Genomic DNA, 18,653 nt, shown 5'->3' on the forward strand with positions numbered 1-18,653 from the left:
TTCGTTTGCTTGAAAAAGTTGCTGAAATTTGATTATTTTAAATAGAACACCCTGTATATTATTGAAAATTCGGAAAGCTGCTGAAATTTGCTTTCTTTCTATGTATATCATACCTATACCTAACTAGTCAAGTTTCGGACTTATGAACATTTATTTGTGAAAATGTCCCTTCAGAATGGTATTTCCATTCGGTATTTGGTAAGCAGGCCATGATTACTATTTGACAGTAGCGTTGTGACATTCTCCTAATAATATCGACATTTTCGTCACTTCAGAAGTTGCAAATACCTTCAAAACGATGGAACAAAACTATTCAAACGAAGTTCTTATGAATTTGTTTATTATTTTTGGACAGTGTGACAAAATTATCAGCAGAACATGTAGAAAGTTCAATGAAATGTATCCGAATCTACCGCCAATGAACCTCAAGAAATTTATACGAATTCAGAACAATTTCAATGCATTTGGATCAACTTTAAAAGCACCAAGAAACTTGCCTCGACCCGTAACTTTCCAAGACAACCAGATTAATGTCTTAGCATATTTTCACGCATTTCCCGAGTCATCGATAAGAAGTGCTGAAGAAGATTTGGGTATAAAATATTCATCGGTTCAAAGAATCTTGCGAAGACATGAAATGCATGATTATAAATTCACCAAAATTCAAGCAATGAAGCCTCAAGATCCTCAACAGAGAGTAGAAATTTGTGAAATGTTGTTGACACGCATTCAAGAAGATCCACTTTTTTTAAATAAAATTATTTGGACTGATGAATCGAAATTTTCGAGAGAAGGGATTTTCAATAGAAAAAATCGTCATTATTGGTCCAGTGAAAATCCTCAGGTCACAAAAGAAGCCGGATTTCAAGAAAAATTTAGTTTTAATGTCTTCTGCATGTTGATGGACAACAAATTGAGGTACGTGATATACGAGGAGTCATTAACATCCAGAAGCTACCTGAATATTTTGGAGAATACTGTAGACAGTTTCGTGGATAATCTGCCACTCGAAGATTATCGAAACAGTTGGTACCAACTAGACGGAGCTCCTGCACATTGCACAAGAGAAGTGAGCGCAGAACTGGATAGACTATTTGACGATCGGTGGATGAGGCGCTTGGGACCATGGAATTGGCCAGCGAGATCACCCGATCTTAATCCATTAGATTTTTATTTGTGGGGAATGTTTAAAGAAAAAGTTTACAAAATACCCGTGCGTTCAAGAGATGAATTGTTAGAAAGGATTGCCCAAACATTTGAAGATTTGGATCCCAATGAAATCAGATCTGCCACCACGAAAGCAGTCAACACCCGCATTTTAAAGTGCTTGGAAGTGAACGGCCAGCGATTCGAACATATTTTGAAATATTCCACATGATTTTTTTACTTTTTTATAATTATTCATATAAATATTTCCAATTTCAAGTTTTTTGGTGCTTTTTTAAAGTTTATCCAAACATATTGAAATTGTTCTGAATTCGTATAAATTTCTTGAGGTTCATTGGCGGTAGATTCGGATACATTTCATTGAACTTTCTACATGTTCTGCTGATAATTTTGTCACACTGTCCAAAAATAATAAACAAATTCATAAGAACTTCGTTTGAATAGTTTTGTTCCATCGTTTTGAAGGTATTTGCAACTTCTGAAGTGACGAAAATGTCGATATTATTAGGAGAATGTCACAACGCTACTGTCAAATAGTAATCATGGCCTGCTTACCAAATACCGAATGGAAATACCATTCTGAAGGGACATTTTCACAAATAAATGTTCATAAGTCCGAAACTTGACTAGTTAGGTATAGGTATGATATACATAGAAAGAAAGCAAATTTCAGCAGCTTTCCGAATTTTCAATAATATACAGGGTGTTCCATTTAAAATAATCAAATTTCAGCAACTTTTTCAAGCAAACGAAAAAACTGTATTTTTTTACCACCCTGTATTGAAGTAACGGAGATTAGGCTGACGTGTGGGAAGTGTCCAAGTATCACCTAACTCCAAACCAAATTTCGATATCATAGTACTTCTTAACTAAAAGATATCGGCATTTTTAGAAGTTATGATTTTCGAAGAAAAAAATTGAAATAAATTTTTATTTCGAAAACGGTAACAGATAGGTATAGGGAAATATCAAAAAAAGTTGTCGGGCAATTGTTGGAGATTCCAAAAATAATATTATATACAGAGTGTTCCATTTGAAAAATCAAAGTTGCTACTGCTTTCTAATAGAAGCGGCGACACCGCATTGTCGAAAATATTTTAGCTGGCTAGAGAATGTCCGAATATGCCCTCCATTAAATTTTCAAAGTGATCCGTTGTCTGGTTCACCAGAAACGTCTAATGTGCCATCCACCGTGAATCAGCCTGAATTGCTTTGCTGACGACAGTACACTTGTCTCGTCAGTCTATTTGGATTCCAGGAGACCAGCTACGGAGGCACATCTTTACCGGCAGCAGGAAGTTGCATATCTCAATGAGGATCTAGAAGTGATTTCGAATTGAGGTAAAAGTAACCAGGTTCAATTCAGTGCCAGAAAAACCCAGGCATCGGTTTTCTCCAAGTAGATAAAGTGTCTCCGAACCTAATATAATGATGTCAGGCCAGACAATTCCGCTTTCTGCTTCAATAAGTTTGTTGGGGGTTAAAATTGACACCAATATGTCTTGGCACAACCATGTTGTTGGAATTGTAAAGGCTGCTTACCAAAAGCTTGGAACACTGTTCCGGCCAGACAACTGTACACACCTCAGCAACTTTTGATGCTTAGCTCAGTTCAAACCTTGTTTGGAGTATTGTTCTCATGTATGGAGCTCTGCCCCGAAACATACCCTGAAGTTGCTGGATTCCATCAAGGTGTTGAAACTTGTTTTTCAGATTTTCTTGTTATTCAATTTGTTGCTTGTTTTTATATTCATTTGCTCACCATATAGTTGTTGATAAAAAAAAGGGAGACTGTCAGAAGTTATTTTGGAAAAGTCATTAAATTTTTGTTAGACTAAAAATACAGTTTTATTGGCGATTCCTGAAAGGAAAAATAACTAGAGTCTTAACATTGGTGACCCCGACGTGTTGTTCAAACATTTCTGAAGTTCAAGCATAATTTCTTCATTACTGAAGTCACATAGACTGCAAATATTTTTGAAATGTTTGTGAAACAAAGGCCATTCTTGTGGCCATCATAGCAAGGAAAATCATTTTCAAAACAATTTCGAATTGGGAACTTGTTTTGATTATTAGCAATCGGATTTGAAACTGTCTTGTTGGCATTCGAAATAGTTTCAGAAAGTAATTTTATTTCACTGATAGCTTATTTTCTATCATTGCTACCTCTTGCTTCTTCATATATGCATTCTTCTGGTTGGTTTTCTACCTATAGATACACTCTTTGTTTCGTTTCTTCTGCTTCATCGGTGGTGGAGGTATTCAATCGTAATTTTTCTCTTACTTTTGATCGGCCGCTTTCTGTTTCTTCTCGAGCGTTAATTTCAGCTTATTCCAATTGGCGCTCTAGCTCTAACAATTTCAAACATTTCACTAATTATTCCTGTTTTAATTGGCGCATCTTCTTCTCCAATTTTTGTTTTTTTTTCTCATTTTCACATGCCAATCGCTTTCGGTCTATGCTTAATTGCAAAATGAGTGTAACTTCACTCAATTTGTCTTTTGATTGTTTCGATTTCATTGAAACAGGATTTGACGGTATACAACTTCTTTCTTTGCGAAATTTGTCAGGCCAGATATAGTCATCAAGATTCCTGTTAATCTCTGCAGTTCCTCGTCTAGGTCTGTCCAGCAAGCATGTTTGTGAATTTATCGACGCATATTTTTCCATGTCGTACGTTTGTCGTGGTCACCAATGTTAAAACTCTAGTTATTTTTCCTTTCAGGAAATAATTTCGATGATATCAAACATACTTTTCCTTTTATTTAAATTTAAAGATAGAGAGTTTGATGAAAGACCCTATACGTACTTTGTATGTATGTAACTTTTCGTTTTGTCCTCTCCATCTTGATATGACATACGAGCAAGATTGAAAGCCTGACCGCTACATCAACGCCTTTTTCCATTCAACGTCGTATATTGTCCGACCGTACGTAAAAGATCAGCAATATATCATCCGCCGTTTCACGAAATTGCACGGCAATATAAAATCCCGTATATCCCCAGATAAATACGTATGCAGCACCCCCATGGCGCAAAAGTAGAAAACTCTGGCGATCGAGTTGGCGAAAGGCCAAATTGCATCTGGATTCCGGGTTTGAACAAACTTGAACTTTGAGATAACGAATAACACAAGTTAGTGCGATTCGCTGGGATTAAATTATAATTTTTAATTTTGCAGCATAATTGAAATATTCGTGAATTGTTTGAGGGAAACGGTCGTTTCGTTTTCGTTTTTTAGTTGTCACAGTTGCTAGGTTGTGTTCATGTTAATTGAGATAATTTGCACTTCACTTAGATCGTGTGATAGCAATTTATGTAACAAGTCCGGAAAATACTGTTTTATTTAACAAGGCTCAGTCCTAGGTCTACTATTATTTCTTTTGTATATAAATGATCTGACATCTATTGATATTGAAGGAGAGTTCACACTATTCGCTGACGACACTATAATTTTATGGCATGATCAAAATCCCTCTGAACTTGAAACAGTAATAAATCATGGTATTAGCAATATAAAAAGATGATGTGACAAATCTTCTCAGTTTTAATATCTCTAAAACGAACTTACTTTGCTTCAAAAGTTCCATCAGCAATTTACAAATTGACAACATCTTTGTTGAGAATAAATCATCAACCAGATTTCTGGGACCATCCATTGACACTGATTTGAAATTTGAAGACCATATCAAGAGTCTCAAATCAAAGATATCCTCAGGGTCTTATGCTGTGAGGCTGACATCTTATGAGTTGGGATTTGCTGCTGCCAAAGTAACATATCACTCTCTCATAGAATCTCATCTTCGATATGGAATTCCTTTCTGGGGTGCTTGTATTCTGACAACAATGCAATCAATTGTAGTTATACAGAAAAGAGCTGTACGTTTTCTATGTAAAGCAAAACCACGAGATTCTTGCAGACCACTGTTTAAGGAAAAGAAAATCCTCACTGTAATATCTATTTTTATTATTGAAACTATATGTCTCGTAGCAAAACATCATAATCAATTTTCAATTAACACAAACGCCACTCGACAAAGAAACGAATTTAATTTGCACATTCCAAAATATTCCCTCATTGAAGACTCTTTCATTTATAATGGGTTGAAAATGTTGATTCACCTACCATCAAATCAAGATTTATATCGTTTGACGTCCAGAATGTATTTCCCAGTATTCCGCCATTTGAAACAATTGGACTGATTGAGTGTATTTTAGACAAAAACCACGTGAATCCACTGATGAAACAGGAAATTTTAGATTTACATACTATTTCTCTATCTCAAAATTATTTCCAGTTTGACAAAAAATTCTATTCATGCAGTGAAGGACTAATAATAGGGAACTCTTTGAGTCCTTAGCTAGCTGAAATTTTCATGGATAACATAGAGTACGAAATCCATAATCAGGCAACTAACAGTTTCTTTTACTGGTACAGATACGTAGATGATATCTTCGTTTGTTTTACTAGTACAGATAGGCAATTAGGCAGGTTCATTTAATATGTCAATTCCATCCACCCGTCAATAAAATTCACCACTGAGAGGGAGGTAAATAATTTAGTAAATCACCTTGACTTAACCATTACGAAAAATAACAATAAACATGAATTCGCAATTTTTCACAAACCATCTTACACGGTTTGATCAAACAAATCGCGGTCAACAACGGGTATAAGGTAGATATTATAGACTCCATTGTTTCCAAAAGACTATAAAAGCAAGCCATGGACCTGGTCTACCCAAATTCAAGATGCGATAACGTCAGTAACAGGACATTGTCATATTTGGGTGAACCAACCAATAATATTGCCCGTTTTTTGAAGAAAGAATGCGTAAACGTAGATTACAGAACGAATATTAGTCCAAGTAAATTTATTGAAAACAATAAAGACAAAACTTCGCTGTCAAATAGATCAGGAGTATATAAGCTGACTTGTAGCTCTTGCCCAAAACTGTATATTGGCCAAACAGAGAGAACATTTTCCCAAAGAGTTAAAGAGAATAGACGTAGTTTTGTGAATAGAAAGGCCAATTCCTCATTTAGCAGAAGGACATGAATTCAATCATGAATATGACGTGTTACATTTAGAACAGAAGAGTTTGAAACTCAATCTTCTAGAATATTTGGAAATCAATAGATTCAGGAATTCGGGTCATTTACTGAATGATAATTTTTTTCAAATGTGGAAACTGGGACATAAGCTCAGGTAATTTAATTCATTACAAACTTAGGTAAAAAACAGGTACTTGAACTGTAGGTAAATCTAATTGTAAAACTAGATATATTAAGCATTGAATATGTAGAATGTAGTTAGTAAAGACACGCCCAAAGAAGCCATCGTATGGCGAAACATGTGTTAGACAGAATTCTGGAAATGTGCAAATCCAAAAAAATTGTTTTCAGACGTTTTGCGTACACTATTTTTTCTGAATTCCTTTATTGAACAAAATTTCGAATGTTTTAATTCTTATTTGTATTAAATAATTAAATATTAAAATTTGAACAGAAGAAAGGTACTGACAGAAACATTCTAATTCATATTTATATGAGAATTTATATCGAACAATTAATAATATTAAAGTTTGATATACTTTGTATATTCAAACGTCTTTTGTTGAAGTCGGAACAAGAAGGTAAAGTTTCCGTTTCACATTGATTGATTTCAACAAATAATTTTTGAATAGTCTTGGCCATTTCAATTCTGTTTGTGAGTTAATCGTCTATATATTCTTCAGCCACATTGGTAGACTTCCAGCCACCATGTCTCTTGAAATTTGTGATGTTTTCACCATTATTAGCAAATAACATAGCTGAAGTTTGATGATATGTGTATTTTCAGGATTGGGTAAATTTAAAGATTCCGCGATTCTTAATCATGAATAATCTGTTATGTGGAGTATGGGAAAGCCGTAAAGATAAATATTGATTATGCAAAGCAGTTTTCTTGTTGAAATTACCATTATCATTATACTATAATTCAAAAATAGTGGGCACTACATTCTCAGAAATGACTGGCGTTTTTGCCTCAATCTATCTTTTGCACTGGCGTACGGAATCACACGTTGAAAGGTAAGACCACGTTAGTCCCTAGCTCGTCGTTCGTAGGGTAGCGACAGCTGGTTAACGGAAAAACATTTTAAAAGGTTTTTTCAACAGATGGGGAAAAATGGTGATAAAATATATAGAATCACAACCTTAACAACATTGTTTTCGTTTTAATGCAATAATATTTTTAAGAATTAAGCCTACCATTACAGAATTATGCTATAGATACGTTTCATATTTTGCTTTCCCAACGAGCTGTTTGATCTGCTCGCTGTTGAAAACTTTTAAATTCTTTACTCTATAACCAATATTCTTTCTTTTGAGAAATGCGATAACCTTTGGGAAAGTGGATATTTTATATTTTTTCTCACTGAAATGGTACTTTTCCACTTAGAGTACATGCTCTATGGGTTAGAGGATTTGACATATTCATATTTTTGCGCCAAATAGGCCAAAATTACATCCTCTGTATTAATTTTGTCGAGACTGGTGATAGGTGAATTATTAATGAGACGAACACAGCGTTTACAAATAATAAAATTTATTAACTAACAAAACGACAAACAAAAAATAACAGTGTAACTTCGTGGCGAGGAGAATCAGAATTAGGATTAGTTTCCGGCCGAAATCCCTGAACAGACTGCATGCACCGGCTAAGAAAATGTGTTCCCAGTAACTCTTATCTCTCACAATGGTCGGTGTCATAAATTTAGTCAAGAAAGGTCAACCACTTGGGCCTTGTTTTAATCCTTAAAAGTGTTAACAATGAGTACCTACTCGAAACATCCCCAGTGGTGTCTGTCGTTCTCAATATCTATCTATTTTTTCGGTATTTCAATGATACCTATGTGATGAGAAAATACGAAAATGATGAGTATAAATGAAAATAAAAGAATTAATGTAGAAAACCAAGCATATGGATATTTTGGACGACTGCTCGATAATGCAGTTATACAAAGGTAATTTCCTACCAAAAATTTATAATACAAAATAAAAATCAATAAAGAAATGAAATGGTTCTAAACTAAATAGTTATAGGAAAAACCCTACAGTTTTGCAGTTCTTTATAGTAAGTTCTCCATAGTGAGTTTAAAAATGCAAACTCACTATGGTTGCTGATTTTCATAGTTTATTTTGCGACAATTGCTAACAAAAACCATGTAAATTTTCAAAAATCAACTGATTTCATGTCAAATAGCTGTCTGTCGTTATTTCACTGCAAAGAACAGCATTTGTCTAAACTATACCTACCAAGATTTTCATACTTACATTGTCAACAACACGATGTGATTATTCCATTATTCCAGACCTCTTCCGGAAAGAACGTACTTTTCGGACTAGTCCGGTGAAATGCTACTTTCTCAAAGAAAAAGTGTCTGAGAAGTGGGTACTTTCACATCATTTAATTGTTGTTAGGTGCTCTTGAAATAAAGGAATGATTCATTAGGAAGATGAATACAGTGTTTTTTTTGCATTTTGAACGTACCTACTTTAAAATATCAACTCTCACAAACACATTGATATCAGTGGTGATAATATCATCATCGCTCTGCTTGATGAATTTTTATGACTATTATTGTGTCATCGAACTAAATGCATCAAGATGTCTCCATGTCCAGAAGGTGTATTTGATGCAGTTGATTATGACATTGATTTGCCAAGTATCAAATGTTTCTATTGACGGAAAAAAAATTACGGGGTTTACTCAAATAGTAATTCATTTTGAACAATATACAGAGTGGTCCAACGAAAAGTATGCACCTTGCTTTTCTCCTTTTTTGTTACTTAACGCAAAAATGCTCGGACAGGTCAATTTTGCTTTTGAGGGGGACACATTTTAGATGTATTTTTCTACCTGTGCCTTCAACCCCCTAGCGAGGGTGAGTAACAACCCTAAAATTTTAAATAGAAAGTGGGGTCGAGTGATATATCATACGAAAGGGCACAAAATTATCTTTTCAATGATACCTAATTTGTTGTATTTCACTCAAACATGTAGGTATTATGAAGAAAAACAACTACAACCCACTACTTTGAAATTTGTAATTGACTTAGTAGAATCCTACTTCAGCAAGTGCTGAAAATGTGACCCATTTGCTTCCATACAATAATACAGATTTTGTTCAAATCTATTCCTAACATTCTGTAGCATATCAGGTGTTATACTTCTGCACTCTGCTGTAATTCGTTGGCGAATATCTTCTATGGGCTCGGGCTGCGTAGCAAAACATTTATTTTTCAAGTGTCCCCAAAGGAAAAAGTCTAAAGGCGATAAATCAGGTGACCTGGCAGGCCATTCGATGGGGCCTCTCCTTCCAATCCACCGTCCAGGAAACCGGTCATCTAAAAACTCTTTTACAGGAGCAACATAGTTTGGAGGTGCTCCATCTTGCTGGAAATGAAGCCGATCATCATTATGATTTTGGTCATTTTCAACTATTTCTGTTATGAGAGGATCAATTGTATCTTCAAGCATGTTCAAGTAGACCTCACCAGTTAAATTCCCAGGAATAAAAAGTGGCCTCACGATATGAATACCTAATATGCCACACGAGACATTGATTTTTTGAGGGTACTGGGTATGGACCTCTCGGAATAAGTGTGGGTTACTGTCATCCCAGTAAAGGCAATTATGCCTATTAACAGCTCCATTAAAAAAAAATGTACTCTCATCGGAAAAGCACATGTTGAATGATAGGTGCGGATCATCAATTAGTAGCTGGCTCAGTTGTTCACAAAATTGCAGCCTTCTATCAGGATCATCTTCTTTGAGTTCCTGTACTAATTTAATTCTGTACGGATGAAATTTATAGGCTTTTAATATCCGTATTATGAACGAACGGGAGACACCTGAGGCTGCAGCAAGCTGACGGGTACTTTGAGTATGATCCAATTCAACATGTCCCAAAACAGCGACTTCCACTGCTTCATTTCTGATCGGTTTCCGTGACTGGTGTTTCACATTACAGACAGATCCGGTATCGACAAACTTTTGGACTGACTTGGCAACGTACGAAACATTCACATTTTTCCCGGGATGACTGTTATTGAAGAGGCGAGCAGTAAGTCTAGCACAACTATTATGTTGACAATAGAGTTCAACAATTTCAACTCGTTCAGGAATGGAATAGACCATTTTTACAGCAAAGTTGAAATAATTTCAAAAGCAACCGAACTAAATCAATGAACGTTTGCTTAAATTCTTTTTGTACACTTATCTGCTGTTGTTATTTGAACCAAAAAACGCCCGAGAGAAATTGAGGAATGTAGTAGTGATAAAAATGCCGTTTTTTCCGCATTTTCATTAACACCAAAAATATCGAGTAAATGTTCTTGATTTTTTTATAACTATTCAAGTGAATACAACAAATTAGGTATCATTGGAAAGAGAATTTTGTGCCCTTTCAAATGATATATCACTCGACCCCACTTTCCATTTAAAATTTCAGGGTTGTTACTCACCCTCGCTAGGGGGTTGAAGGCATAGGTAGAAAAATACATCTGAAATGTGTCCCCCTCAAAAGCAAAATTGACCTGTCCGAGCATTTTTGCGTTAAGTTACAAAAAAAGGAGAAAAGCAAGGTGCATACTTTTCGTTGGACCACTCGATATCTGTTTTGATACGTTGAAATTAAGAATATAATCTAATTTGTTTGTAACCCGAAGTGGATAAATGAATAAATCAATAAAATGAATTTCCATGGAAACATTTATTTATGGGTGTAAAGAAAATTTAAGGAGCTAAATCTGTACGTACACCATTGTTTTCCTCGATATCTCAACAAATCATCTCGATCATTTCTCGAATATCCATCGTTTTATCGCATCTCTTAACACGTTCTGTCACATGATCGGTATCATTCAATCTTTTCCGTGTAGCGTTCATCTCTTCTTCTATTTCCGTCTTCCATTGACGTCAGTTTAGTAACATTCGACCCGTCACATTACTTGCGGCTACACTAATATTACGAGGTCTGTTCGGAAATTAGGATGAATTTTCAAATTTCGCGAGCTACGTATATTCGGTTAGTGTTTTTTTAAATTTGTTTGTTGGTGACAGGTGTTTCGTGTGTTTCGAAAAAAATTGATCAACGAATTTGCATAAAATTTTGTGTAAAAGTGGAATTGAGTGCTCAAAAGCATTTGAAATGTTGACAGTGGCATACGGTGATTGTACTCTGAGTCATAAAAATATTTACAAGCTTTTCACAGAAGGTCGAAAATATGTGATTGACGACGCTCATCCTGGACGCGCCAGCACATCAACAACCTATGAAAATGTTGAAGAAGTGAAGAAAATTGTTATGGAGAATCATCGAACCAGAGAAGTTGCCGAGGAGAAATTTTGGGCATGAAGCGTCTGGCAGCGAAGTTCTTTCCGAAATTGCTGAATTGTAACAAAGAAAAACCCTCGTATGAGCATCACTCAGGAATTGTTGACTGACGTCAACAGCGATATAGATTTGCTTGAAAGAGTCATATCTGGTGACGAATCATAGTTATACGATCATTAAATCGAAAGCAAATGGAATATTTATACATTCAATACAAGCCAAACAATTATCTTCACGTTCTATATGCGAGACTCACTATTACATCAAGTTCTTTTAATTGTATTGGACCATTGGTCCTAGGATATACAGTGTGTAAAAGCCAAATGGAATAAATTACAGGTACAACCCCCAATTTTTAAATAATAAGTATAGGCTTGTTATATATTGTTTGAAAGGTCTCTTCATTCTCTATTCAAAAATGTTATCGCTTTTGAGTTTATTGCAACTATTAAGATAAAATAAATTAAAATCATGTGAGTACCGAAATTCGATAAAATACACTCAAAACTTATTTCATGTTAAGGTATTGATGGTAAGAAAGTAAGCAAAAACCATAGCAATGTTCTTTTCAGATGGTATCCTTTAAAAAACTGTAAATAATTTCTGTGGCAACGTTAGTAAAAAACGCCTTGTCAACTTGTTTTGTACTATATTACATTAGTTGTCAGTATTTTAATTTGAGTTTAAAGTTCGTTAACTTCAAGTCTGACAAATGGTTACATTAAAGGAAATGCAGTTTTAAAAATGATTGGTTACGGAGATGAAACCTGAACACAACAGGAAGTAGCTCGCCTATTTCATGAAAAATTTTCTAATTTACCGCCCATATCCCAAGCAACAATAAGAAAATTAAAGAAGCAATCTCGCGAGCTTGATCATGTGGGGCAGTTAAAAAAAGCAGCTGCCAATGCAATGAGTGATGAACTCAAATTAGATGTGATGCTTGAGTTTGAGGAAAACCCACATACATCGAGTAGACAAGCATACCCTACATTCAAAGTTAGCTATGACCTATATCGATAGTAAACATATAAAAAAAATATAAAATGCATCCCTATAAAATGATACCTACTAAGGAGCTCATGGAAAACGATTTTGATAGAAGAATTTATTTTTTGTGAGCAAATGATGGACATGTTGGATAACAATATCATCTAATTAAAAGACGTTTTCTGATGAGTGTACTTTGTATCTTAACGGTCATGCTAATCAGCTAAATTTTCGCTACTGGTCAACGGAAAATCCTCACTGGATGAGAGAAGAACACAAGCAATACCGTCAAAAGGTTCATGTTTGGGCAGGGATTGTAGAAAACCATATAATTGGTCCCTTTTCCATTGAGGGCAACTTGAATGACGATAATTATTTGACACTACTTCAAAATGATGTCATTCCAAGTTTAGGAAATTCATATTCTTATCCAGGAAACCCTCAAGTTCCAGTGAATAGGATATGGTTTCAGAAGGATGAAGCACCACCACATTACCAAGTTAATTTCCGCCTACACCTCGACATTTCCCAATCGGTGGATAGGGAGGCGAGGATCGATTGAATGGCCAACGCGATCACCTGATCTTCCATCATTAGATTTCTTTTTATGGGGATATGTAAAGAGTAATGTGTACAAAAGTAAACGTTCAGATTTGAATGACTTAAAACAACTAATAACGCTTGCGATTAGGTATGTCACGCCTGATATGTTAATAATGTTAGAAGAAAGTTTTATTTGAGATTTGGATGTTGCCAAGACGTTCGAGGTGAAAATTTTGAACATCTAATTCGTTAACATCCATAGTTATTTTTCGTATTCTACATTTCAATACGTTTTGCATTTCATTTTAGTTTTTGTGATATTTTTGTTTTGTTTTGCATGAACTTTATTGTATTTCATTTCTTATTGACTAATCCTATACATTTTATGTCAAAATAAAAATAAATATAATTAAATATATAATTATTATTATTCCCATTTCAATTTTTTTCTAAACCTAGGGAAAAACTTGTGTTAAATTACAAATTACACTGGCATGTAACTGTTCATGAAATTATTTTATTGTAGATCCCCGATAATGGATTTATTTGAGTCCAAAACGTTGGTAGAAAACTAAATTGTTAATCTACGAATTTTTTTAACTCTTTCGAAACGAAAACAACGTTTGATGATATTAGTTGGATCACCAAACCTCATGCATTAACGTTGTCATTATTTGTTTCAGGACATCGACTACGAGGGCTTCCACAAATTCCTGGACACCTTTCTGGAGGTGCGGACGCCCGAGGAACTGTGCAGGCATTTGTTTTTGTCGTTCGTCAAGAGGGCCCCGAAAGTGGAAGGTAAAGCCTTCAAGGAAATGACTGTGCTTAGCTCGACCACGGCTTGCGCTCCAGTAACTTCGCATAACAAAGGTGGCTTTTGTTGTTGTTGTACTTGTTCAAAGTTTGAAATGCCTGGTCCCGTTGACGACCCGCGAACAAAATAAACATTCTCGTTGAATAAGTCAGTTGGCACAAACTTGAATCGATATTACTCCGGAATGTGGTAAACATTTGCGACCCAAAACTTTATGATCTTATCTGTTAGGTTATCAATTTTAGCCAAGGCGGATTTTAAGGGTGATGAGTGTAATTGTACCCCCTGACATCAACATTCAACACTGAAATGAACGATAGAACTTCTGGCGTAGAATGACCCCAAAACAAGCACAGTTCACAAACACACGAACTGCAACACTTTTCTCGACTCGCGTTTCAATAATCAAGTTGGCGCCTTCAGGAGATGAAGTACACTTATTCCTGAAACCGATCTCTATGCATATCTAACAGGGTACACCTTTACTTCCGGGCACACATCAATGATTTCGGGAAATTTTCGTTAGTTTTAACAGAGCGATATACATACCAGATCTGTTCAAAAAAATAAGATGAATTTTCCATTTTTTCAAAAAACATTCAATTCAAATATACTTTATTGTCTGAAGAATAAATTGTTATTGACAAAGCCTTGTGCGAAATATAAATAACATATAAATGAAATACTTATGATGCACTGTTTGGAACCTTTGATGTAGTAATGAATATTACTGGAGTTTTTTCCCAACACCAAATCGCTATTTTTAACACCTCGACACGTGTTTCGATCACCAAGTGATCGATCATCTTCAAAGAGAAAGATTAAACTCCCTCTTTGAAGATGATCACTTGGTGATCGAAACACGAGTCGAGGTGTTGAAAATAACGATTTGGTGTTGGGAAAAAACTCCGGTAATATTTATAAATGAAATCACAAAAGTATCACAGGAGTAAAATCACTAACAGTTAGTGATAACATGAACTGAAAAGAGACATGTAAATAACAATAACCTAATACAAACGTTCAGGATAAAATTAAATAAATCAATTTGAACTAAATTGAATCAAATCAATAAAATACCGTAGATATTACAGTTAGTCAACTCAATTAAAATTATTATCGTAGAATTCTGCTAAGCTATAATAAGGTCTCACAGAAAGTAAGTCTTTCAACTCTTTCTTAAGAGCTCTAAGGTCATTTATGGTTCTTATTGCTCGAGGAAGGTGATTGAACATTTTGAGACCGTTGTAAATAATGGAATCTTCAACTAGGGTCGAAGAAAGCAGCGGTAATTTGAAGCTGAATCTTTGCCTGGTTTGATACATTGGCTCGTCCAAGTTGTTAAACAAGACCCTATTTTTGAAGAGAAGGCAGATTGTCTCATATATAAATAAGAATACTACAGTTAGGATTCTGTTATAGGCAAAAGGTATTAGTAATACTGATTGAAGGCATGTAGTAGAACACACACCCCAAAAGCAAATACCATAACGAAGATGGGATTCAAAGAGGGAATTATAAACCATTCTAGCTTCTGCAGATCCGAGCTCAGATACAGTTACTCGTATTGCATAATATCCAGAGGAGAGCTTGGATTTCAAAGTATCTACATTTTTGTTGAATTTTGAATTATTGCCAAGGAATTTACAAGTTGGTACGTTATCAACTTGAATATTATTTAGATGTATGACTAGAATCTGGCAACGATAGCTCAAGAGATTTGAGTCAAACCAGTCTTCCACTTACGTAATGTCATTCTCAATAACTTCATACAACGTATGGTTGTTAGGAGCATGCCATAAAAATGTGGTATCATCAGCAAATAAAGTTAATTTTCCTTGGATATTAATAGACGATAGGTCATCAATGTAAATTAAGAATAAACGTGGGGCCAGTAGCGAACCTTGTGGGACACCGCAAGTAATTTTACCTTCATTTAAGTATGAAGTGGTTTTGGCCATCTGGGTGCGATCTGCTAATTATGACCCAAACACTTAAGACTTATTCCAGTTATACCGCATCTACTGGGTTTCCGTAAAAGAATTTCCGTAAACGAATTTTCGTAAAATTTTCCCCAGATATAATACACTTGTACCAGCGTTTTTTCCAATCTTCGAAGCAGCTATGATGATATGCACTTTCTGGTATGTCCGGTTTTTATCTCCTCAATCGACGTATAACGCCGTACTTTCGTGGGTCCATTCAATCTAGGGAACAGGAAAAAGCCACAGGGGGCCAAATCTGGTGGATACGATGGCTGAGGCAATGATGAGTGAGCAAGTCGATTATTATCGTGATGTAAAAGCCATGAATGATTTTTCCACAATACCGAACGTTTTCAGAACCAAGATAATATTTAGAACCTTACTCACTATCCAGTTTTTCGAAAACATCCAAAAATCTAGTGTCCTGTACCGATCCCAACAGTTTCAGACAGTTCACATTTGTTCCATGACCGTTCGTCATTGTCCTAACCTGACCTAACATTTGTTGGAGTGAGCAAAAAGTTTAAAAAGCTACTTTTTTGCTCAACATTTCGTATCTTTCTCTACTCAAGGAGAACGTAACAAGGCTATGGACACAAAAGTTTGGTCAGTTTGGTCCTGCCATTTCTTGTTGTGGATAATGGTGTGAGCAATCAGGAATATGTGTAGATTCAATGTTCGAGGATATATTGTTGAGAGTTGAAACAAAGTGCTCTACTTCAAAATTCTTTGTGTGAAAAATCGCAAATTTATCAGCTCCATATCGGATCTAATTGCAATTTTGTGGAAAATTGTCTTTTCTTCAAAATAAGTCACTATCAGTGATGAGCAAAGTAGTTTTTTATGGGTAGAACTATTATTTACGACAAGTTACTTATGCATAGTACATTTTCCTTCAAGAAAAATTGCAACTTTTCAAATTGAAAAAATCCAAAATGTCGTGCAAAATACTTTGAATATACATTAACATCTATACCAATATTAAAGAGAGAAAAAATGTTTTATTTGATTTTTATACATTTGTAATGGGTAAATTCAAAAACTACACCTACAGAAAGCTACATTAGCAGAGACATGGGCTGTGTTTTGTTCAATGAAAATTCCTACGAAAATTACAATAATATAACTGAAAAAACCAAAATTTTACCTAACTCATTATTATTCAGCGTATCGGGACGAATCGCTAGTCTCTGATACTTTCTAAAATCCGCATTTTGCTACACCTCCGTTTTACATTGTTTTTTACCTCAATGATAATTCAGACCTCTATTTCCGAGACTGAAAGGGATTTTCTAATCACTCATTCAGGGAGAACAGATCTAAGTCTTGGCATAGTTTGTACGAGACTTTATTGACCACGAAACTTGCACCATTTCAAGGCGCACCCTACAATCAAAGCATAAGTTTCTCGCCGTTTCTCCTTCTCCATAACCGACGAATAAATAAAATATGAGCAGTAAACTTCCACTTTCCTCCTCGACTCCGACTTATCAATTCAGGAGTTCAAAAGGAAACCGGCTAATAGATTCTCACAAAGCCCTCGGAAAAGGGTCGGTCTCCCAGTGATATTCACGTTATGCATATCCGTGGATCAGCCGGATCTCAGGCGTTTCCTTTTGCACTGGTTTCGCCTCATCAAACTTTGATATTGTTCCACATAACTCTATCGCAGCGATATGAAGCGATTTCTGAATCGTTTCAGAATAGAAGTAGAGTTTCCTAGTGGCAAGAAAGTTAGTTCGCAGTGAATGATCTTTCAGGTGAGATGACGAACTCAACACAAAACACACAAGAAAGAGAACAATTCACATAAAACACAATAAACTCAAGATGCGTCAGAAATGAAAAAACCGCAAAAACGCACAAAACGGAAAACCCCAAAAAATCGCACACAAAACACACAGCACTCTTCACATGACACAATATGCTGAAATAACACAAAAAAAGAATATTACGCAAAAAATTAAGGGACTATAAAAACGCAACAATGTAAAAAAAATGAAAAGGGAAGCTTTACGGTTCAGAAAGCTATTGTATAGCAAAACACGTGTCGCGGTTTTTCTAAAACCTTTTATAGTGAAAATCATACAATAAACATAACTCAACACGCAAACAGCACACTACACAGTTCATATAAGAAACCACACATAATATTCACACATACACACAATAACACAAAACACACAGCAAACAACCCACAACGCAAACAGATCATACACAGCAAACGCCACACGTCACAACGCAAATATCGCACTATGTTAACACACAGCACAGTGCATATAAGAAACCACACACAACAACACAATACAAACTACACAGCAAATAACACACCACACATACAGATAACACACAGCAAACGACACACGACAACGCAAATAACGCGAAAAAATGACAAACGCAAATAACACATGTACAAAACACAACACAAAATACACCACACATAACATACAATACATACTCGTACAGCGCATATAAACACAAACCCAAAACACGCCGCGCAAAAAACGCCACAAAATGGAAAAACGCATATACAGATAACAACACAACACAAAACACACAGCAAACAACAAACGACACAAAGCAAAAATTTTAAAAACGCAAAACACACGTACGAAATACAACACGAAATACACTACACATAACAAACAAAATATACTCGCGCAACACATATAAACACAAACTTAAAATACGCAATAAACGTGAAAAAACGAAAAAAATCTATAAAACGCATACTATATACATCACACAACACATACACAATCAACACA

At 35.3% G+C, this 18,653-nt stretch overlaps 1 protein-coding gene across 5 annotated transcripts in view; it reads left to right on the top strand.

The window, feature by feature from the left end:
* The window catches only part of Dgk (diacyl glycerol kinase 1), a 199,381-nt gene that overhangs the window by 131,238 nt on the left and 49,490 nt on the right, over positions 1 to 18,653 (top strand). For 4 of the 5 annotated variants that reach the window (XM_074179702.1, XM_074179706.1, XM_074179703.1 and 1 more), the window contains one exon: positions 13,767 to 13,956. In XM_074179702.1, coding sequence (XP_074035803.1) covers positions 13,767 to 13,956 — 190 coding nt within the window. The remainder of the gene's footprint in view (positions 1 to 13,766; positions 13,957 to 18,653) is intronic. The other variant, XM_074179705.1, reaches the window with a different exon arrangement.

The sequence above is a fragment of the Leptinotarsa decemlineata genome, unplaced genomic scaffold (assembly GCF_025532065.1).
Source record: "Leptinotarsa decemlineata unplaced genomic scaffold, Ldec_3_MD MMD2_tig00026282_RagTag_RagTag, whole genome shotgun sequence".
NCBI classification, from domain to species: domain Eukaryota; kingdom Metazoa; phylum Arthropoda; class Insecta; order Coleoptera; family Chrysomelidae; genus Leptinotarsa; species Leptinotarsa decemlineata.